General features: G+C 42.5%; 1 protein-coding gene across 1 annotated transcript in view; it reads right to left on the bottom strand.

Moving 5' to 3' along the window:
* DOCK3 (dedicator of cytokinesis 3) overlaps positions 1-23,458 on the bottom strand; it is a gene marked incomplete at its 5' end in the record, with an annotated part of 199,231 nt that overhangs the window by 15,721 nt on the left and 160,052 nt on the right. The window contains 14 exons of the mRNA XM_084269630.1: positions 764-847; positions 1,815-1,994; positions 2,453-2,539; positions 3,206-3,372; positions 4,623-4,764; positions 8,369-8,473; positions 10,404-10,490; positions 13,827-13,975; positions 14,673-14,766; positions 15,251-15,311; positions 16,983-17,078; positions 17,197-17,223; positions 19,230-19,315; positions 21,842-21,990. Coding sequence (XP_084125756.1) covers positions 764-847; positions 1,815-1,994; positions 2,453-2,539; positions 3,206-3,372; positions 4,623-4,764; positions 8,369-8,473; positions 10,404-10,490; positions 13,827-13,975; positions 14,673-14,766; positions 15,251-15,311; positions 16,983-17,078; positions 17,197-17,223; positions 19,230-19,315; positions 21,842-21,990 — 1,514 coding nt within the window. The remainder of the gene's footprint in view (positions 1-763; positions 848-1,814; positions 1,995-2,452; positions 2,540-3,205; positions 3,373-4,622; positions 4,765-8,368; positions 8,474-10,403; positions 10,491-13,826; positions 13,976-14,672; positions 14,767-15,250; positions 15,312-16,982; positions 17,079-17,196; positions 17,224-19,229; positions 19,316-21,841; positions 21,991-23,458) is intronic.

Raw genomic sequence — 23,458 nt, forward strand, 5'->3', positions numbered from 1 at the left:
ATTAGCGATCGAATCAGATTATATAAGCTCTCAGATGAAAGAAAACAGTAATGATAACAGGCTTGAGATGTATGTAATTCCCTACATGATCCCAAGTCTGTACAAACAATAGCTAATTAATCTTCAAACATCCTTTTGAGGATTGAAGGGAGATAAGCACTATCTTTATTTTACAGATGGGCAATCTGAAATGCACTTCAGTGATTTGTTGAAGAAACAGGCCTAGTAGCTCTATTCAAATTTGGACACATTGTTTAATGGGGCATATATCTTGCCCAACTTTGAGTTGAGGCATGTGATTTTTTAGTTTCCCTCCCAGCAAAGCATCCAGCTAGCTTTATCTGCCCAGATGTTTCATGGAGACACTAAGGAGAAATACAATTGCAGATAATACAAATAGGCATTAAGTTTTCCTATGCATTTCTGCCAGTTTAATCTCAAGTCTGACCTGGCTTCTCCTGACAGATTATCTCTGAAGCTTACTGAGAAGACACAATTTGAAATGCCCCAGATGAATGGCAGGTTTGAGTCGTGGCAAGATGTGTATTGGATAATAAATGGAGACAAAATTAATGTACTTTTAGCTGAGCTTCACCTCACATCCTGCAAGGTGACTGGCTTGTGCATCAACTCCTTGGCCACCTCCCCTCTGTTTTTTGTCTAAATAGACTTCAGATCTCCTGTACCAGAACTCTCTGTTTCTGAACGAATCGTTTGGATCCGCTGTGCTCAGGCTGACTGCTGAGCAATCCAGACACTGTACCTGTTCCTGCATGAGTTCCTTGAGCTGTGTGATCTTCTCTGCATCTCCAGGGTGCTTTGTGATATAATCCTTATCAAAAAAGGCCTATAGAAAGAAAAACAAAACAAACAACAAAAACTCTTTGCTTACTGGAAGGTATTTCATCATAACTTGGTGTCAAAGGGTGAGAGGAAAAGGTCCAAAAATCTTAGGAAAGCAAAGAATGTTAAGCTAACAGCAGCTTCACTGCATTGCTCTTAGCACTCTGGGATCTGGGTAACGCTGCAGCACAGCTTTAGCAACCCTGATGGTTCTGCTGAATCGTGAATCTGACCCCAGGTGAGAGAGATGAGCAGGACCACTAAGCCTTGTATCACCCAGGTAGTGAGTTTTATATAGTTCCCTTCACATAACCACGTAGAGGTAAATGAATTGTGTGAGGAATGTGGTAACTAAGGTAAAGCACAAGGAACATTCTTTCCATGGCTCTGGAGGGAAGACACAGCCCACATCCCTGGAGCACTGCTGCCATTTCCCAGTATTTCACCCTAGACTGACCTTTTGCAATGCAGTCTAAGAGCTGGCCAGAGATCACACCAGATAACATCCTGCACAGACCATCATTACAGGGTTACAGCGAGTCCGGAATTAGCCTGGCAATGATAATGGCTGAGTAGCACGGATTAGTGTCTCTTCCTGATTACAGGCCCAATCAGTCTCAATTACTGGGAACCCACTGCCTCCACTGCAGAGCAGTTTATAATATAAGCTGTATAACAAAATCTGCTTCACTCTTTTACCTGCCGAGTCGGGATTTCCAGGTAAACCACCTTTCATCCTGCCAACTGCAGCTGCTCCAGTGTGATATCCCAACCCCACCTCTGGATCCCCTCCTGTTGGTGTGTGGCTATGCAAGCACTGATGCAGAATAACCAAGTAGGGGTTTTAACCTCATATTTAGATAATGTGCATGAAAATGTCTTATCTTATTAAGTCCAACTCTGTTTGAATCGGAAATGGAAATAAAATTGAAAGAAGATGATCCTGAATTCAGAAGCAGAGCCTGGCTTACCTCCTGGTATCGTGCAATTCCCCCATTAACTGCTGCATCAATCACTCCATTCAGACACATGCTGAGAAGATTAATGTTGCCATGCATTTGTTTGTGCTGGTACTGGCTTATCAGTGTTCTCAGCTCCTGGTTTTTGTTCTCCACCACTTGAATGGCATTTTCCAAAGGACTAACTTCAACCTCAAAGGCAATAAAATATACTTTAATTCCATGGACACTTCTTTGAGATTTATTACCTGCCTTGTAATGAATTTACAGTGTAGTACATTGTTCAGTGATCTCTCAGTTTTTCCTGCTTTGTAGAAAATTAGCTATATTAACAAGCTTTACTGTTAGCAGTGCTGTGTTTTAGGTCACTTAGTTGCAATACGTTCTTTCTGTATACTGAAGACATAGTAACATTATTCCATCTTTCTGACTGTTTCCATTATACTGTCATGTTCCCTCACATAATTCCCCTGGTTATATCTAGCAATTATTTAGACTAAATGGTGAAAATAGGACATACTTTGGTATACATTGGTAAACTTCATCATTAAGAACTGCAGGATTTCAGCCAAAGGAATTTTAAGTTTCCTAGCCCATGTCCTCAGTAACCCATCAATTCAAATGGCACTTACAGGAACTGTGAATCTTACCAGTTCTCTTCTCTCCACCTCAAACCAACGGGAGATCCCAGGCAAACTGTGAGTCAAGGTCAGAGTGGTACGTTCAATCCACAAGCTCTGCAGAGTGTAATTGAGAACGTGAGGTACACAGTGAGTCACAATCACATCGTCTGTACTGTTACTATAGGTGCTATGGGTGGAGTTCAGGGAAGAATTTGTGCTAACTTCCTGAGCATTATCTTACTTGCAGGAAGTCACCTCAACAAATCCAGATCCCAGTGTGCTCTCAGGCAACACGCACAATGTTTCTATTAATTTCTAAAGGTTGGTCACCAATTCTGTCATGGGACCCAAGAAGACATTCTGGACATATAAGGTAGCAAGAAACAAACAAAAATCCAGCCAAACAAATACAACCACCGACAAAGAAAGAAAAGAAAAAGAAAACAACATTAACCACCCCTCCAAAAAACCCCAACACAAACAAACAAAATCTCCCCTCCAAAAAAAAACCCCATCAAAAACAAACCAACAAAACTCCCCCCAAAAAACCTCCCCAAAACCTGTTCCTGCTTCAAAATGTTTCTTCCCTGGCACTCCCATAACACACCTTTAAACTGGAGAAGGCTTTCCTCAGGTCAGGTGTGGAGCCACCAGACCCGATGGCTACTGGTTATTCACGTTACTACGGTATCTTTGGTCATCACATCAGAACTTGAAAGACTCTATCAGCATAAAATAACCAAACAGATTTAACACAAACTGCTGATTTGCTACTTGTACCTTAAATTCGTTCTCCTTGTCCTTGGGGCCCTTGTGGAAGGGTCTGTCGTAGCGGAACTTGCGGATGTTGTTGACTCGGTAAAAGCTCTTGATGCGATCGGGGACTCGGTCCATTTGCAGCACGTCGATGTTGTCTGGGATGGGAGTGACTGCATAGATCTGCAAATCTGCATGTTACCTCGTCAAAGGCAGACACAGGACTTCAAACAGGAAAGCTGTCTCTACCCTGGAATTGAACTCAGAAAGCCAACTCCTCTTTGCTTTCCAACTCTCCTCGCACTAGACTAGAACTACTGGCAGAGCCTGTGGAGTTACAGTCCCACACAGCCAGGTCAATGGAAAGGAACATACCTGGGGATGCAGAGTATGTATAAGACATCAAAAATAGCTACAGCAGGCAAAATACCCAGGTGCTGTTAGCTTTAATAGAGCTCACTTGTGCAGGAGCTTTTGTAGATCTTGATGTATTTAGGTACTTAAATATCTAATATTTACCTTTGATAAGCTTCACCCTCAATACTTCAGCTTTGTCTACAAACCAAGGTTGTTCTGATTTCCTCAATTTACAGCCCAGTTTAAACAAACTGGTTTAGCCTCAGTTCACAGACAAGATCACTGCAAGCACAGAGAAACCAATCAAAATACACACACAAGGAACCCTGCTGTCTGTCTGTGGCAGAGAAATGAAAAAAGAAAAGCTTATGTTATAAAAGACAAGTGGGAAACAGCAACCAATTGCAGGAGATTCCACTTGCTTACGGTTAAAGCCTTGTGCAACGTCCTTTCTGTTGTCACACAAGCCAAACAGGGGTGTTCTCATGACTAAAATCTCCAGTAGTCTCCACACACCCATTAAATGTTATGTGACTCAGTGCTTAAGTGTACATGGTGTCACACTCGTCACATCAAACCACAGCACAGGCTACTGAGGAGAAGAAGGAGATCCAAAGCCTCAGGTATGAAAGAGTTCAGCAGTTTAAAAGAAAGGGAGACTGCAATAAAGGAAACAAAAAAGGTGTGAAAAATAAACACAAATGGAAATAACACTTTGGAGCAGTATCTGTTCAGCACAGAATGCTCTCCAAGAGACAGTATCAGGAATACTTCTAATGTATTCCAGTTAATGTATTTTAACATACACAGGAAGTGCATTATGGCAATGCTGTTGGTAAATGCTAAAACAAAGGACAGATCTTTCCCTTACACATCAAAAACGACCTGCATTACCCCCTGAATGAAAAGGGACCTCTCCAACCACACACAGTGCAGTGAACCAGCTGATGTTTACTGTAGGCAGGTGTACATTTTGCCCACATCCAGCTCTACTGAAGCCACTGAGGAACAGAGGTATCCAAGTTGATGACCTTTTCAATACCTTTCCCCTCTACTCATAGCCTGCCCTTTCACTGAAGGATACACTGGGCATCACACTGCAATATAGAGTCATCGGGGTGGTTTGGATGCTGCATTGCGATGGCTTGTGGGAACTCACTCAGCATCCTCTGCTGGAAGGCTTCCAGCCTCTCATAGTCGTGGCCCCGACACACATACTCTTTGTTCTGCAAGAAGGACGAGCGTAAATCAGTCTCCTTAAAAGTAAGTTAAGTTCTATCAGATTTCATCTCACTTTAAATGCTGCTGCTTCAAAACCAAAGAGAAATGACACTGTCAATATGCTAATGGGAGAGTAAAGTGGGTATTTAATACAGCTAATATATTTCATTACTTCCTTTTTCTGTACAGTGTATTTCAGCAAGAAGTGATGAAGCAGGCTACCCCCTGATCTCTCAACAGAAAGATGCCTCTAATCAGTCCACATGTAACACTCCTGTTGTCTTACTTGCTTTCTGACAACTGAAAAGGGAATATTTTGTAATGAGGCTGCACTGAAGCATATCAAACAAAACTTAAGCCTAAGTCTCCAGCTTAGCTGTTGTGCACTGGGAAAGCTGCTGTCAGATAGAATTTAGATGGATCAAAGTCCTGAGGATTTCACAGAACAGAGGGAGATACAGGTTTATCAATGTATCAGGCATCCGTAGAGGGAAGTCCTAACAGACTGTTCACAAAGTAGCTGTTTAATCACTGCTGTATCCCCATGGCCACAGAATCCCCCTCTGATCAGCCTGAGCAGTGTCCTCAGGAACTCCCCGCTCTGTGGTGGAATAACAGGGAAGAGCTGTGCCAAGGATTCTCTGGGGCCACCTGCAAATTCCCCTTCAGCTCTAACAGCACTTTCCTCTTGACAAACACAACTCTGTTTCTGCTGGAGAGCTTGCTTTTAGATGTGCCTCCTGAGGCACTGAACCCCTTGTGCAGAGTTCCTGCACGCTTTGTGAGCCATCTTGAACTTTGACCAGCAAGATGCAGGATTTCTGAAGCCCTCAGTGTCACACAGGTTTTATTCCAGGGTCTGAACTGCGTTACCACAGCGCAGTTCGGGTTGGTGGTAATGTCTCCTGGTGTGAGACCAGTCGAAGCAGGGAAAGTCTCTAATGCTGGTACTTTTAACTCATACACATAAGGATAACTGGGAGCACAGGGAGATTTTCCACCTTTGTAAAGCAAAGAACGGATCCCAGCAAACAAGAAGAGTTCCCGTTGTACTTCTTGCATTTAGAAGCTGCAGTGTAGGTGATGACATTTGAGCTGATTGCTCTGAAAAAGGGTTCTGGCTGAGCACAGAATCACAGACTGGTTTGGGCTGGAAGGGACCTTAAAATGACAAAGTTCCAACCCCCTGTGATGGGCAGGGACACCTCTCACCAGACAAGGCTGCTCAAGGCCCCATCCAACCTGGCCCTGAACACCTCCAGGGAGGGGGCAGCCACCACCTCCCTGGGAACCCTGTGCCAGGGCCTCACCACCCTCGTGAAGCAGCTCTTGATCTTGTAGGAAAACCAAAGGGAAAGCAGCAAAACCTGATCATATGAGACAGCCAAGGAGCACAGTTATCTTTGGCTTCGTGTTTCAACTTTATGGAACGGGTCTCATGTTCCAGCTGTGACATCTGTCACTTTGTATGCATCAGTCACAGCAGCCAATGAACTGGGAGAAAACCTGCATGATGGATCTTGACAGTTCAGTCTGTAAAGCTGAACTTTGCAGCTATTATTAAATTTGGAGCGAGTCCATGTTTGAAGGTGAATCTCTTCATGGCACCTACTGCATTCCCTATTTTAGCTTTTGATTGCAGCAATCCAGAAAACTCTAAGCCTATAAATAAAGTTATTGTGATTCTAAAAATAATGCCCTGAAAACACCTCAGAGCTAAATTTAATAGACTCTTCAGACAGATGCCAACACAAGATCTCAGAACACAGCTTGTCAGGCCTTACTTAAACTTCTGGTAGGTGGAAGACATGGGCAGTTTTACTTGTGTAGGAACGCTAGAAATAGATGCAGAATTTGTAGAAGCATGAACAGTGACTTCTCTAGACAAAGGGTCTTCAGAATCAAAGATGTAGAAAGAAGTGGTTATTTGGTTATTTTCTTTTTTAAGCTATACAGCAGCAGAAAAATAGATGAGAAAAGGGCATGGAGTTATTTGATCACTTTAAATCACTCCCATATCCATTTGAAAATTTTAATTCCATGTAAATCTTTTTTCTTCTCCAGAATAGCTGCTTCCAGTCTCTTTACAGGGTGATCCATGCTGATGTGATTGCTAATGGGCTTAGTCTGCGCGTCGCAATGTGTACGCTGTATGGATCATTAGAGAGAGAAAGGAGGAGGATGACTTTTAATGAGATTGCTACATTAGTAATCTGCTATCAGAAGTACTGCTACCAAATATAATTGCAGAATTAACAAGGATTATAATTATGTAAGCTCATGTTCACTGTTCGTGTCTCCAGCCGAGTTCCATATTGTCACGCTGCCTCGCAGAGAGCAGTGCTGAGCGCTGCAGCCTCGTGCCGCGTCACAGACATGGCCTGTGCAGGACCCAGGGTAAAGCTGGGGGCTCCATGGCAGGAAAGTTAAGCTACATTCACTCATACAACTTCACATGTAGGATTTATGTGCTGGAAGGGTTTTGTTGTCATTTATCTTCTGAAACATCTGTTGTTAGATACAAGAAATTGCCAGTTTCCTTCAAAGATCTTCATGAAACAGGGTAGCTACTGCTTCGTGCTGCAACACTTGGCATTTCCTCAGATTCCTTTGCAAGTGTGTTTTGCACACCAGCTTAAGCTGCTGCCTTGTGGCACTGTGCAACTTCACCTTGATTAATCCAAACTTGCCTTTACTTCCCCCTTCCGCCTCCCTTGCTTCCATTAAAAGACTGTAGTGAGACACCAATCTTTAAATCCTAGTTAAAAAAAACCCCAACTTAGAATTTGGGAGTGCAGTTTTCAAATTGGGTACCCTGTGGGGAAAATGGCACAGAGCCTGGCTTTCTGTGGCTTCGTCCTGCGTAACTCAGGAGTGGTGCCACCTCTTGTCAAACTGCTCTTTAAGGAGAACACAGAGCATGCACCTCCAAGGCCCTGAAAGCAGGCTTCCAGTTAGCTTGTCCTGTCAAGCTAGATGGCATCTACCATCAATTTTCAGACAGTTCTTACAGCAGTTGTCAGATTATATTCCTTCCATGCTCTGAACTAGCACCAAGACATCGTATGAGCAAATACCCATTGTAAGTCTGATTCCTCATTAGGAAAAGGAGGTAATTTCACTTTTGAAACAGATTGCACACCCAGCTGATCCTCTGTGTACCAGTAGACACTAAGCTGAAAGTGAGGACATGTCCAGAGAAGCTGCTAGGCTGTTTGTTGGAGAGAGGAAATTTTCACTTGCAGATAGCGCAAGAGAGTCATCAGTCTGGTATTAGCATCCTTCTGTCATGTGAGCCTTTTTAAAGCCTGATAATTTGAGATGATGAAAATTAGTTGAGTAATGACCCAACGTTGCAATACAGCATTTTGCTTAATATAGAGGCAATTTGTGCTGCATGTGCAGATTGTCCAAAATACACATAGGCACGAGTCAAACTTCTGATCTCTTTTCCTAGGAGCATTCCCAATGGACACAGCCTTCAGTTCAACTAGAAAGCTGTTTGCTGCTTGTGAGGCATTAAAAAATAACTCCATAACAGATGCACAAGGGCTGAACTGCAACTCTGAGCCCGGTCACTCTGCCCTGTCTTGTCCAAGCCTGGCTTACCCGCAGGAAGAATGGGAATTTCCGACCGTAAAAACCAACTCTGAAGAACTCGGGTTCCAGGCGCTGCTGCTCCATGATGTTGTCATAGTATGTTGCTTCCATTTTCTGGGGGGGCAAAGGAGAGCCAATGTCAGAGCCCTAGAGCTGCACTTAAAACATTACAATAGCAAGACACATTAAAATACCACATTGCTCTCTTGCCCCCACAGCTTCTGTGAAAAGATAAATTTCTTTTCAAGGTAATTTTTAATTAAACAGTCCAGATAGTGGAACAGACTGTGGTATCCTTATACTAATTTTACATTTTTGGAGATGACAGGAATTTTTCTGTTGTATCTCACTTGAAGTTAAACGGGTCTTGCACGTAACTGTCTTTGCATTGCAAGTGGCAAAGCTGAGATTAAGATCTATGTTGCCTGGCTCATAGTGTCCTATTCTGTCCTACAGCTCAAAATCTAGAGCACTGTCTGGAAAAAGATACCAAAATCAGTTGGGAATGTCTTCATTGATTGAGGGGCATGAAAAAGGATGAAAAAAATTACACCTTCTGTAGCTGTGTGCACCAGTAAATTTAACATGGAAGAAAAAAAAAGGAGGGGTTTGGAAAAAGTAAAAGGACTTTTCTGCAGTTATTAGCTTTGTGGCACTGGGCTCATGTTTGTATCAAGATGGGGATTTCAAGACCCCTCGTTACACTGAATCTCAGCTGAAAGGCTCACAGGAATTTCACCATAGAAAATGATAGCTTTCTAAAGAGAATAATCCACTTGACATCATTGCTTTCACTGCAGGGAACCCTAACAGCACCTTTGACTCGGAATATTGCATCAAGGCTTTGTTCCCAACCAGCTCCTTTTCTAAAATGGAGAAAGTCCCATAGTCATCGCAGGAAGAATAAAGGAATGTGTTGAATGATGTGAATATCATAGAGGAAGAACTATAGAGGGGGTAGAAATTCAAGTCAGTTCAGGTCATCACAGATTTTGGTACCTTGGACAGCAAACAGACCACACTCAGGAGAGTGGAAGCATGAGGTCAACTGGTTACACCGTCAGCAGAGATGCTACTCACCTGACAGCTCATTAAATCCAAATAACAGTCAACAAGAATAGCTAATTTACAGATGTTTTAGGGAAGAAAGCCTTGCTGCACAACTTGAGTAAGCCTGTTAATAGGTTGGTTTGCTCATCATTCATGCCTGCTGTTCTGGTACAGTATTTCCTGTGCTCTGGGGTAAGCTCTCACACTGCCCAGCTACAGTAAACGAGTGTTAAACTGACACGGTCACCTGTACACTCTTTAGAGCCACTTTGAAGAAAATAGGTTCATGCACCTAGCTAGATGGGTAGCTTCAGATGAGAAAAAAATTGACTTATTTGAAAAATTTGACTTAAATTTGACTTCTGAAGATAATTTAAACTACTCTGTATAATAATGTGTTCATAAATTTTCACTCAGGACATATGCATGCTGTCCCAGAGGACAGAAGCAGATGAACTATTTTCACATTCATAAAGCTTTTAAATAACAACCAGCACCGTGACTCTTTCTGATTAAAGAATGATTCTGCAAATGTGCCCTGATTTAATCACGTGCTTGGTTTTACCAGAGGACCAGATTCTTGTAAACTGACAAGAATGCCATAAGCATTTGCCTTCTCCATTCTTCCTGTCTTGTTCCTCGAACATCACCTGGGGCACAAGCTGTCCTTGGTATTTTTGGAATTAAGTATCATTACATCATTTTTTTCAAATAAGAAAAAAATACTTTATGCAAATACATCTACCTAAGTGTGCAGTTGCAGAGGGAAGCCCAGCTCCTCTGTGTGTGCTGTCTCCATATGCTCATGGGAGTTTACTTCTAGCAGACATAGGAATTACTCAGTGGGCCTACGAAGTTATCTAAGTGAATCAATGGCAAAGAAGTCAGTGGAGCTCTACAGGGAATATGTTTTTTAAATTCAGGATATTCTGACAGGAGAGCCAAATTCCCTGGGACATGAGAGTCTACAAGGAGAGGAAGTGCTGCTACTTACCCGAATCCAGCTGAGGCTCTGGTAATCATAGAGACTTTCGTACTGTATGGCCAGCTCTCGGCACAGCGGGATTCCAAACTCCCAGCTCTGCAAAACCAAAGCAGATCCACTCACAGCAACCAGAATGTTCTCACCAACTTGGCTGAGAGGAACATGAGAACTCAGTTTTGGGAATTCATTTGGTACGAAATGCCAGGGATTACAAGTGAGTATGCATTGTGATGCAACTGCTCCCATTAAATATCAGATTAATTCCTTCTTCGGGGTGGCAATGGAGGCATATGTTCTCTTGAGGTTACACACACACTGCTTGTTACTGACAATTCACTCATGAGACTGGGAACTTACTTGGAAAAGGATAATACAACTAACAATTAGGAATAAATGGCTTTTGTCACACTGTGTGAGCAGAGTCTCACTTCCAAATGGGATGCTGTGCAAAGCCTACGTAATTCTCTAATCTGTCTTCTGGATGGGAGCAGAAAGCTGGCCATCTTCCCTCGAGGTGATCCTGAAGATGTAACCTTTTCATGCTCCTTTTCTGATGTGAATTAAACTAACAACATGTAACCACATCTGATTCTTTATACCAGCTCTTCTACACGTGCCCTGATACTATTCCTGTCATCCTAACCCAGGCTTTCTCTCTCTCTTTTGGTTAGAGAAATTCTGTTGAATATTCCGTAGATACAAGATGAGATACAGAAGGAAAGAAACACAATGCACAGGTAACTTCTTAGAGACAAGACAGTTTGCAGATATTTGGAAGGCAAAGAGAATGAAAGGAAATCTGAATCACCAGGACTCTCTATTTTAAAATCTGTGATGTTGATGGGTACCACCGTCACAGTGCAGACACGTAAGATGTAATTCCGTGTGCTACACAAGTGCCACTTCCCTCTAAAGCAACAGTTCTCCTCCTCCTAACAATTCCTAATGTCTCCACTGTTAATTTCCCTCATTACTGCTTTCTCTTTTGCTGAGGTCTGATCTGTCTGCACGTTCTGTATTATGTCCTTCACTCACAAAGCACATTCATATGACATTTACTGCAGCTTTCTCCTGTGGCACCAGCAGCTCCCAGCAGAGTGCTGCTGACTGCACATGAGGAAGCACAGATAAAGACAATCAACATTTATGAAAGGCAATCTTTATTTACTCACATCCCAACGTGCAGCTTTTGGAAATGGGATACAAATGAGGGTGCACAAGAGAAATCAGTTCAAATGTTGGGTATGGAGCACATGATCTAAAAATGCACTGCTTTGGAAAGACAGCTTTGGGTCTCTGGCACTTGCTGGCACTAAGGAGAATGCACACTGTGATGGGAGCTGGTCAGAATTTTGAGCTAATAAAATCCAGCAGTTAACTGGACAGAAAAGGGTTGTGTAGTTCTCAGGGTATTGCTGTCCAGAAGCATAATCAATTAGGTACATAGTCTCCAACTTAGAAAACCTTGAGTTTCAACAGATAAAAATCGTTACTGTGAATTAAAAAGCAAACCAAATCTTGTGCCCACTGCTGACTGAGCCATAGACCAGTTAAAGCACAGCAGAAATGCACAGGAAGGAGCACACAGCCAGAGTGTGCTTAAAGGGCTTGGGAGCACCTTGTTCCACCCCAGCAATGCTCCAGGCCTGCTGTGGGCCATGCCACTGCTCCTTGCCCTCCGCTGCAGCGCCTGCTGTATCAAACTCAGGACAGTCTTGTGGCCATAGTTTCCCTCCTTCTTGTTCTGAGAAAATCTTCCCATTAATAAATGCACAATTTTGATACCCTTTTCCTGCTGCTTGGACCACTCCCCAACCCCTCAGTGGAAGATGCCAGAAACTTAACTCTAGAAGTGCCACTGAAGGACACAGAAAAACAAATTCCACTCTTCAGGTCTCAAGGAGGGACCATCTTAGGGCAGTGCAGAAAGAAACTATCAGACCTGAGTAGAGGGAAGCAAGTTTCTTCCATTCCCTGAGCTGTCCCTCGTTACACAGCCTCAAAAAGAGCTCCAAAGCAGCGAGAGGATTTGACTTCTCAGCCTCTCTCACTTCCACACTCTGAGTGACATACATTCTGCTTAAGTAGATTATTTAGTCATTCAGCTACCATTTATAATAAAGGAGGATTAAAACACAAAGTCAAGTAACTCCAAAACCATCCAGTGGGGAAGAAAACCTCAAGAGGTTAACACTCTATAATCTGTTAGGAGTTTTATAGCAAAATTACATCCATCAAGTTTTCGCTCCCTTTCCATGCAGATACAGACTGCCTGTTGTTTCTGAAAGCCACAGGCTTGCTTTGGCTTAGTCTGTACACCATTGCTGTCTAGTCAGGCAGTACAGTGCTGCAGTATTTCAGCACCTCAGTAATTTATTTTAAGTGCAGTCTGAAAATTTCTGAAACTAAAAAGAGAGCCATAAGCAGGATTATTACAAAAGAACAATTCTGGCAAAACCCCCATCTTCCTAATTAATTGCTTCCTCATAAAAAGGCCATTTCTTTCTACACATGGGAATCTGACGTCCTTCTGCTTTAGAGAATGTCTCTGCCATATGCATCTGCCTGTTACCAGGGCTAGAAAAGAATTACCTGGAATAGCAGCTCTGTATGAACCAAATCACATTTGTATTTAATGCTGCTGTCATTGCCATCACAGACAAAAACAACCCTGAGGCACACATCCAGATGTTATCTTCCAATAATACAAGCTGTAGGAATTTTTCTAGGGAAGGGAAGAAATTTAAAATACTCTGACAGATGATATCACTTGTAAGGTTTACCTCCAAAATGTTCCCAAAACGCTGTCACACAGGGGACTGTGACACCTACATCTGCAGTGACTTCAGAAAAATCTTGTAGGAAAAACATCTGGAATACGTGAAATGGCAACGGCTTGGCTTTCATCATGGGCAATGGGTGGAACTGCACTTTAATTGGAAGCCACTTTCAAATAACAGTGACACTGAAAAGACTTAAATCTTTTTTAATAAAGGCACTCCTGCAGTGCATTGCCTGGGATTTACTTCTGTATGTTAGAAACAAAACAAGTCCTTAACTCCTAACACAGCGATTGGCACAGACGATTACAAAACGCAATCCCACTCTCCAAAACCTAATGAACTGTCATTCATAGAGCTCTCTGCTGTATCAGGTGACCCAAAGTTTGGTTTAAAGGTATAAATATATTCTGGTGTTTTCCTGTTGGCCTGCCTGAACTAGTTCCCAGTGTTATGAATAATGAAATACCCATATCCTATTTTTTTCCAGCTGTTTTTTTGTCTAGAGAGCCAAACCCAAGCAACTTATCAAGTTATAAACCCCTTTGATACACATTTACTTCCCGCCTACTGAACTGAGGTAGGCTTGCAAGCCCTAAGTAAGTCAGGACAAGGGAAGGAAGCTGCTGGAAGAGAGAAGAAGTTGGCATACCTTCCCTTTGTTGAAGTAATGGATAATCTTACGGCACAGACCTTCCTTACGTTGCCACTCTGACTGAGACGGATAATGCAGGAACTCTCTCAGAGGTCTGTCCTCCCACTGGAGCAACTCACAGTACAAAAGCAAAGTAAATGCAGCCTCTGTGGGAAAGCAATTATTGAACACTGAATCAACCACACCAAAGAAACACAACCAATGGGCTGAAAGGTCACTAGCCCTGCATGTAAACAGCCTGGAACTTCTGGTTACAGTTTGAGGAAAAAATTCTGAACTCTTAGATGTTCATTTAATTACTCAATTACTTAAATTAGCAGCACAAAGCTCTTTGCTCTGAACCTAGTTTTTAGGTACAAAGCTGTCAGGTTTGGTTTTACTAGCTACTTGATTTAAATGCACAGTTGGATGTTCAGATATGTAACTAGATTTGGGGCCTGGAGCTGTCAGCAGAGCTTGGACAGCAGAGAATTAAGGTCTGTACACTTTCTAAGTGCTCCCTAGGTATTACAGTGCCAGGAAACATGGCAAATGATAATATAACTGTGATTTTAATCTTCCTCTAATTTTGATTCTGCTGTCGTGATCTCTTCTGATCAGCTTCCTGACAGAACACTGGAAAACAAAACCCGGGGGTGCAACCAGCAGTCTTATGGCTGCGTGGGCACAGACAGACATTGTTTCACTTGAGGGAATGGGCTGGACCCCAGGTTCTTACCTTCCCAGCTGCCATAACTTACTCATACACATTTCTCCCAAAAGAATGAATCATGTGTTGGAGTATAAGCTTGGGAGAGCCAAAGATTTCTTTCACCTGGTTTCAGACAGACCCCCGTTACTTACCTGTGTAGTTCTCAGCCTGCAAGTGCATGTCACACAGCTTGTGGATGTAGCGGATGTACATCTCTTCCTTGTTAATTTCAGATTTATAGAAATTCTGTGAAAGAAGAGAGAGTTGTCATCCTTACTGACATTCTTCCTTCATTCAAGACAATCAGCAGCATTTGTGCATGTTTAAGGGTGTTGAAAAGAGCACGTTATTAGCATAAAAGGAATAATCGTTTTCACATTCATGGTGATTTAACCCACTAAGTTCATCACACCATGATTTTTTCCAAAAAGAAGGTAGTCAAAAGCTGAATGAAAAAGCATGAGTGGTTGTAGAACCCCTGGCACAGGGATAGATACTTGGAACTCAGCTGGACAAGGCTCTGAGCAACCCGACCTACTTGGCCCTGCTTTGAGTCGAGTTGGAGCGGAGGCCTCCAGGCGATGCTCACAACCCCCGTCACTCTGCTCTGTCATCCCGGTGCTCAGCTTCTGAAGCTCCACTTGCCTGACATATCCCTATCCCAGCTTTTCCCATCCCACTTGTGACAACATCACACAGTATCACAAAGAGATAAAGGAAACATCTTTACCATGAGGTTAACAGTGCAGCCAATTTTCTTGTTTTCCGTTTCGTCTCCTTTCATGCAGTCCCTAAGGAAGCAGAGCAATGTTGAAACATACCTCTGCCAAAAAACCCCTTTAAAAATAATTTTGAAGCTGTCTTATCCTCCAGAGTTTCCTTGGATCAGACACAACAGTTAAGCATAGACTTTATTTTATAAAGGTCCTCTAAGAAAAACTTCCACATTCATGTGTAAATAGGAGCCAAACGTCCATTCACATGGCTGCACCTGAGAACAAGCACCTGAAATGACTGCTGCTTCATTTCTTACAAGAATCTGACAAACTCAGATAAAAGATCTACTGTAAAAGTGAAAAATTATTACTTATCCAGATGTCAATGTTTACTTGTTTTCTAGTCAAAGGATTAGTTTTCCTAAGTTCAGGTATCTGGTGCAGTGTTGGCATGCTGAAAGATACAACCTGAGTAGTTCAGCCTGGATTACTTTCTCATAGGCAAGTTAAATCCCAAAGTTCATCTTTAGTCTCTGGAATATTTTAGAAATTATACCTATTCAAGCAGTACCTAAAGCTAAAGGCTTCAGAAATCACTAATCTTGACTTGAAAAACACACATTTATTTGTGAGAGAGAGAATTTTTAAAGCAGCAAGAGAGCAACGTCTCGCGAGGCCCCGTGTCAGCTGCGGGCAGCTGGACTCCACGGGCCACTCTGTAATTCTAAATTCTGATGCAGTTCCTTGTTCTGGGAATGAAAAAACAATTGCTGTGGATGAAAAATCAATTAAAAGCCAGTATCTGTTCCTTAATTAAGCACGGAAATGTGTATCTGTCTATCAGAGTTGCATTGATAGCAAACTTCATTAAAAAAACCCCAGCTTCCTTGCGGTCGTTGTGTCCCACTGGGATCCCCGCTCTTGCATAGCAGGGTAGAGCAGTGGTGTCAGGAAACACACAGGAGATTGGATGGGACTAGTGAGGACAACAAGAGCAGCAGACTGAGAAGCACAGAAGAGGATTTGGGACTGCAGAATGCCTGCCTAGTCACAGGTTTTCACCTATAATGAGCAGTAGCAAAAATGATCTGAACCCTTGTCAGTAGGCTAAAGACAGGAGTATCTGGAGCAGTTCTGGGTAATTTCCAATTGTCTGTCATTCCATGGAAACAACTCTGAGAGTGTGTGTGTGTGTGTGTGTGTATGTATGTGGAGTTAAAATATTTTCAGCTGCATTGGCACAACAGTCCTGCAAACTTCAGTCTAAACCCAAACAAAAGGTGCCTGATGTACAGTGGAGGCTTGCAGACACACCACCGGCTGACATGTCCAACGTCCCTCCCATGGAGACCTTTCCCAGCCTGCGTGTGTAACTGGGGCATTCAGCACACGCTGGTTCAGCGAGGCATTTGAGATCATGCTGTATTTAACAGCTATTTTGCTGAATTCTGCAAGATCATTTCAATGACAAGAGGAATGAATCATGTAGCAGCCTGATTACACCTTAGTACAGAAGTACTAATGGAAGAATTTCTTTATCCTTGCTATTGGCAGGCAAGAACGGGGATTAGGGCTCTAGAGAGACCCTTTTAGGAGCAATGAGCGTGGCCTGCTTACACAACACTTAGCATCAGAGAAGTATGCAGCTTGATAAACAACAGCAATACTCCCTGTGGAAAAGACATTTGGTACCACCTTTTTACAGACCCCTTATACTTAGAGTAGGTCACCGCTGGTGCCAGATACCTGTAGTCAAGCAGACGCTCCATGAGGCGAGTAACTGATGTAACGAAAGAGATTCCGGTCTCCCGCCACGTTTCCTGCTCAATCTTCTCCAGCAAGCTGTGTGGAGATGGAAGTGATCAGGTGAGGCTTCCGGGAAGCGGCCCAGGGTGTGCAGACAGCTGTGGGCAACTTGGTTTCTCCCTCATGAAGCAAATTCATCAAATTACTGTCTTACCTGGGATAAGGCCCAAAGAGCTGGGTTCTACTCCAGGCAGCATGAAGCAAAGACAAGGAAATTACAGGACTGACAGGATTCACAGTGCCACTTAGAATAGAGGACAAAGAGCAACGCTCACGGCAACGGCTGATTCCCACATTATCACCTGTAGCTTAAATACTGCTGGCAGCAGGCAGAGGTTGGGAGGCTAAAACCAATGCAAATACCTTTCTCTTTTTTGCTCATCCCTACATGAATTTTCTTTAATCAGCAACTGATCAACCAGTCCTGAATCACTATTTGAACTGTAAGTAAATACAGGCAATATTCCCCTGCTCCCCAAACCAGACAATACGGGGAGCATCTCCCTGAGACAGCTCTGAGGATAAGAGAAGGCTGTGGGTGAGAAAATAAAATCATACTGAAAAAGTAACAAGAGAAAGCAAATTTACATGCTGGTTTCCTGAAAGTGGATCTCTGGTCAAAGAACTTGCCATTTTTATACTGGCAAGAGGAAAGAAGTCATGTTGAGTGTCATACATGTCCTCACAAGAGGCACTCTTCTGTACTGGAAGGATTTCCTTCAGCAGTGTTTGCTGAGGCAGTACAATTCAGGGTCAGCTCTTTACTTTGCACAGTGTTTAACAACTTTGTGAAACTGTGGTATTGCTTCCTCAAAGTTCACACTGCACTCAGAAAAGTTAGTAGCAAATATAAACTCCAGGTTGCTGGACTTCCAGGCTTTGTTTCTTGGTAATACATGCAGTCACTACCATCTAAAAATAGCTAACAAGCTGCAGGCCCTGAATTCTTAACATTTCAGGTAACAAATGTCTTCAACTGGAGCAAAGGAAACACACAATATTCCTCTTGCCAGGTGAATTTAAAAAAAGGTAGAACAGGGAAGGTATTTTCTTTCCTTTGCCCCTGAAACAGATTTTATGTTATCTGTGCACATAAAGCCTTGGGAATATGCACAAATCAAGACTGACTGCATTTACTGCTTCCTTGGGATAGGTACACAGGATGGGCAGGCTTATTTCTCTTGAAAATGAAGGAATGTGTGATTGCAAATTCCAAAATACAAGCAGTGAGGCTAGTGAAAGAAAGGCTGATGCCTCAAACTGCCAGCATGCTGTTGGGGGCCCCTAAAATTGTCTGGAATATATTGGCTAAAATTCTGCTAATGATCTCTGTGGTTCACTGGAATATTGAGAGGTTTAGGGCTAACTGCTCTGGACTCTCAGTTCAAACTAAGCCCTCCTGAAACAACCTAGAATCACTGGAAATGGAATTTGGAGACAGATCAGTAATCAAAGGTAACTAAGTGGGAAGTCAGATGTAAAGTCATTAAGTTTCTCCTTACAGGTATGGATTTTTGGTGTGAAAAGGAGTGGAAATACAGTGTCGTGATGGGCTCTGCAGGAGGCAACTTGCAGCTGCTGAGCCAACCAAACACAACCTTCAAAAACTGGAATAAACACAGGAAAATGCTGAGGAAAATCTCTTCTGTTCTGACAAGGCCTGGCTTGCCGGGCAGGGTCTGAGTTGTCAGGACCTGGAACAGGCTGACCAGGGAGGGGGTTGAGTCACCTTCCCTGTATGTGTTTACAAAAATGGGTAGATGAGGTGCTCAGGGAGATGGTTTAGCATAGGACAGGAAGGGTTGGACTTGATCTTAAAGGTCTTTACCAACCTGGTGATTCTGTTACAGTACACTGTTTCTCTGAACAGTCCTGAAGCCGTGATTTCACTTACTGCCATGTAAAACAGAAGGCACTGCCTCCTCTAGCAACTCAGTTTTTGATAGGAGGATAACTAGCTGTGCAGCCTTACATTAGATTTCACAGACAGAAGGCAAAGAAGAAATCAGGTGTATGTATTTCAGAATTAGGGTGATGTGTTCCTGTTTCACTGGGCCATACCATGAAACCCTGCCAGAAAGCCCTTCACAGCTTTCTCTGAAGATCAGCACCGTAGCACAGATCACTGCTCTGACTCTTTCAATGACCCCACACAACAGAGAGTGAGCAGAAACTGGCAGAGCTTACAGCAGGCTGAAGAGTTCCCTGTAGTTCTCATCACCTTTTCCTTCGGATACCAGGCTGTCCAGCTTATCGATCAACTCAGCTTCCACCTGGATGAAGAAGCGATTGGTCACAAATTAGCTGTTCATGTAGAAGACAAGAGCCCCAGACAGAGAAAGCCTGGAAGAACATTTCATTTCTCATGCCCTGGGGCTGCCCACTTCTGTGTGGGAGATGATTTCTGGCTCTGTGGCTCAGTTAAATGGATGCACTTTTCTCATTTTCAGTGAAATAGAAAGACTAAAACTAAATTATCCTTTTGCTTATCAGGGTCTAAATGAACATCCCAGGGGAAGGAACTTCAGGAATTTCTGAAGTTAGTCTCTTACCAAATAAATCCCTCAGACACACTTTCTATGAAGCACTGTACCAGATAAATTTATATCCTTACTGAAACAGAATATCCATGCAGAGAAACTAATCAGTGGTGTGATCACCACTGCTCTGCTGTGATTGTTTTACTGGTAGGAAATTGATTTCTAATTGGGAAACTGTTTGTTCAACTGGGAGATTGTTTATTAAAACCAGTTTTGTCAAGCTGCTTTGTGATCGTAGGATGTGTTTTCACACTTCTATGAAGGGCCACAACAATATTATTAATGTTTCTCTTCCCTTAGAATGGTTTTGAATATGTATTCATTTTCCCCCAAGCCTAATCTGTCCTATCATCAGGTTTGACATCAGCTATTCTATGTATCTAACATGAAACAAAAAAAATTCCACATAGTCTTGGAAATCATACAGAAAGCATAACTTTCAGTACTAATGAAGACAGAAGTTCCTAAAGGTTGAAACTGTTTGCAGAAATACAACTTGTTTTTATTTGAAGTAAGCATAGTTCGAGCTTCTCTCTGTTTTCAGCTGCCAAATTGCAAAGGAAGTAAAGATGAGAAGGGAAAGCAAATCCGAATCAGCCAGTGGCACACAAATGGAGCTGGTGTTCTTGTTGCTGAAATCATTAAAGGGAGCCCTGATTTAGTTTGTGAATCAGACTGCATTGTTACCCAGTAACGCTGGAAAAGAACGGTGTTAAAACACGAGCGACTGAAGAATATAAAACAGGGCTGGAAAATTAATTTCCAGGATTTTTATATTTTCTGACAACCAATTTAGTGTCCAACAAGAGAGAAGCTCAAAATGAAAACCTCCTACCCTCAGTTCGCCTGTGATCTGCCATGACTTGACAGAAATCAGTAATGCAGCTGTCCAGCTGTCTGGGCAACAAGGAACTTCCTGGTTTCAGCAGCTGGTGTTAATAAATCTGCCTTGTGCTCTACAACTGTTTATTTCATTCTCACTAATACAGATAATTCTGTCTTTAGTCTTAGAAAATTACGACATATGCTTCATAAGACAGTGTGGGATTTGCTCCAAAGCCCATTTAAGAAGTATTCTTGGAGGTCCTGTTTAGAATACATTAATTTAATATAAAAATTAAAACAAGATTATGAAGAGTTCATCTTGATACAGAAAGTATAAACAGGTCCAGAAACTCCAAGATGACTGTACGTACTTAGAACTTTAAATGCCAGAGCAGGGACTGTCCTATTGTTATGCTAAAACAGCAAAAAGAGGACTGTGATCAAATGCTACTGTAATAATAATAATAGTAATAATTAGAATAATAATAGTAGCAGTCAAGGGAGTTGAAGAGGCAGAAAAACATCAGCTCCTGGTAATACTTTTCCATCCAGCCTTTAATAGGTCAGGTTATGGAAAATGTCTGTTATTCTCCTGTAACGACAGATTAGATCTGGAGTTTTAATGAGTTTGTGGGAAATAAACAATCACATGAATTATAATAATTTAGCTAAAGAGATTCAGTACTCCAGAGCACTTATCTGCAAATACCTGCCCCCAGCATTGTCCCAGTCACAATGACAATGAAGCACTGTCACCTAAGGATCAGGTGCAAAGCCAGCCCCCGTTAGTACCGCGCACTCGAGGGATGCGCTTTGCAGCAGAAACTGAAAGCCCTTCTCTGGCCATGGACGGGCTGCACCGCCCGCTCTGCAGTCAGAGCTCACAGCAGGTGGAAGCTACTGAACCATTCCAGGGCCTCACCATTCCAGGGGAGATGCTACAGCATCTTAAAGAGCAGACAGTCACAAAGTCTGTCCCAAAGCATGGTAACTGTATTTAATTATACAATATCACTTTCTAGCTGGAAATTGAAGCTGGAGAAGCAGAGCCCACTGTTGTCACAAACACTGGCTAACACTTCACAACTCCAGTTTTGCTTTTCAGTCTGACCTATTTACTGATGATCTCAGTGAAACAAAAGGGAGTGGTGAGAGCCCAGCACTTTGAAAGTTCTTTTCTCTTCCTCACCTCTGACGCAATGAGCACATCACCCCTCTTCTCTCTGCTCATTAATTAAACAGGACACTGTTTCAATCAGCTCGGGGGTCTACTAATAGTTTTGTGAATTATGCCTCAAATTTTCTGTTTTTACATAATCACACATCATCTTCCTTACAATCACAGACCCACAGACACAAACTGCTTCCAGCCAGGCGTTACAGAAAGACAGAGCAAGAGAAGGAACCCTGCAGGTGCCTGGGAAGCAGCTTCACCTGTTTGAAGTTGCCGTTCTTCCGCTGTTCCCAATCCATCATGTCATGGAAGATGGGGATCATGATATTCCGCACTTCCGGTTGTGGGACAAGTGTAACACCCAGAAAGGGGCCAATCATCCCCGGAATGAAGTGAATCTTGTGCTCACCTGTACAACACAGAGCAAATGTATTAAATAAAGTCTTTGTAACCTGTCACTGAAAAACAGGGAACCCTGGCAATAATGACATATCCAAAGTAGTACACATGAGTGTTAGAAAAGCAAATACATTCTTTTCCTGAAAGGGCTGATAAAAACAATATTTGCTTTACAGCATTCCTTGCAAAGTCTCTGGGAGCATTTTGCATTTCCCTATGAAAGCCTTCAGCAAAAATTGTCAGCACATTTTACTTGCAAAGGAATTGCAACTGTCAAAAATCACCAAACTACAACATACTAGCTGGGGGGAAAGAGAGCACACATACTTCTAATTTATGAAGAAAAAGATTTTGATCTTGGTGAGAACAATGGCATTTAATGGAACACAGATTTTAAAGAAATATAGAGCTCTTCATCCTCAGTGCTACGGAGGTCACTATTTCATAACTGACCTTGACTTAGAACCACACTGCTGCTCAGCAGCAGAAACCTAAGGCATTTTGCAAACAATCTCTTCTGTGGCATGCTTGCTGTGCAGTCACAGGGAATAAATAAGAACAGCCATATTTGGAACAGCAGTTGGGGATAGCTCTGTATCTGCATATCTAAAACTGGCTTCTCACTTCTTACATGAATTTGTCTAGCATCATTCTCTGGATATTTGGTATCTGTTATACTGGAGACTCTTCTATCCTCCGCACACATGCTTAGGCCAGACTGCCTCAGCATACTTCTGAAAGTGAGTCCCACATGAGAAATCTCCATTTACCTTTTGAGAACTGTAGCAAGAGGTATTTTTTCCCCCATTTAGTAACACGCCTAATTTCTTAATCAAGATTTAAAGGAAAAGGTCAAATGAATTGCAGAAGTTGAAATTTCATCACAAACATTATTATTTCAGATGGGGCTTTTGTGAGGTCTGGGCTGGGGTTTGGTTTTAATTTCCTTTTTTTTTTTTCCTTTTTAAAGTAGTAGCATTGCCCTTGTCATGCATATTGGATACCCAAAGACACCATAAAAGATGCTCTACTGGATGCCCCTTATGGGGTTTATTATGAAACAAGCACAGCTGTGGTTTAGTGGTGGACTTGGCAGTATTAGATTTACATTTGGACTGGATCATCTGACACATCTTTTCCAACCTAGGTTATTCTATGACTCTGTAATTTTGAATCACAACAGCTTTGGCTTTTGAATGAAGTTAGTTACAAATGTCACGTTTCTGCTTCGCAGCCATGGATCAGGCAGAAGTCAGAGTAACAGTGTATCTCCCTGTGACTGACTGCAGCTCAGCTGAAGTGATTAGAAAAAGCTGATCTTGTATTTACAAACACACAGAAACTCTCCCCGGTGTGTCAGAACCCCAAAACCTGCCACTGTCGCACTGGAGAAGAAAACATTCAAATTCATAGCAATGGATTGTTTCAAATGAAGTCTGATGAGACACTGCAGAAGTTTTTGTTGGGAGAGGAAAAGT

The sequence above is a fragment of the Gallinula chloropus genome (genome assembly GCF_964237585.1).
Source record: "Gallinula chloropus genome assembly, chromosome: 12".
Lineage (NCBI taxonomy): Eukaryota > Metazoa > Chordata > Aves > Gruiformes > Rallidae > Gallinula > Gallinula chloropus.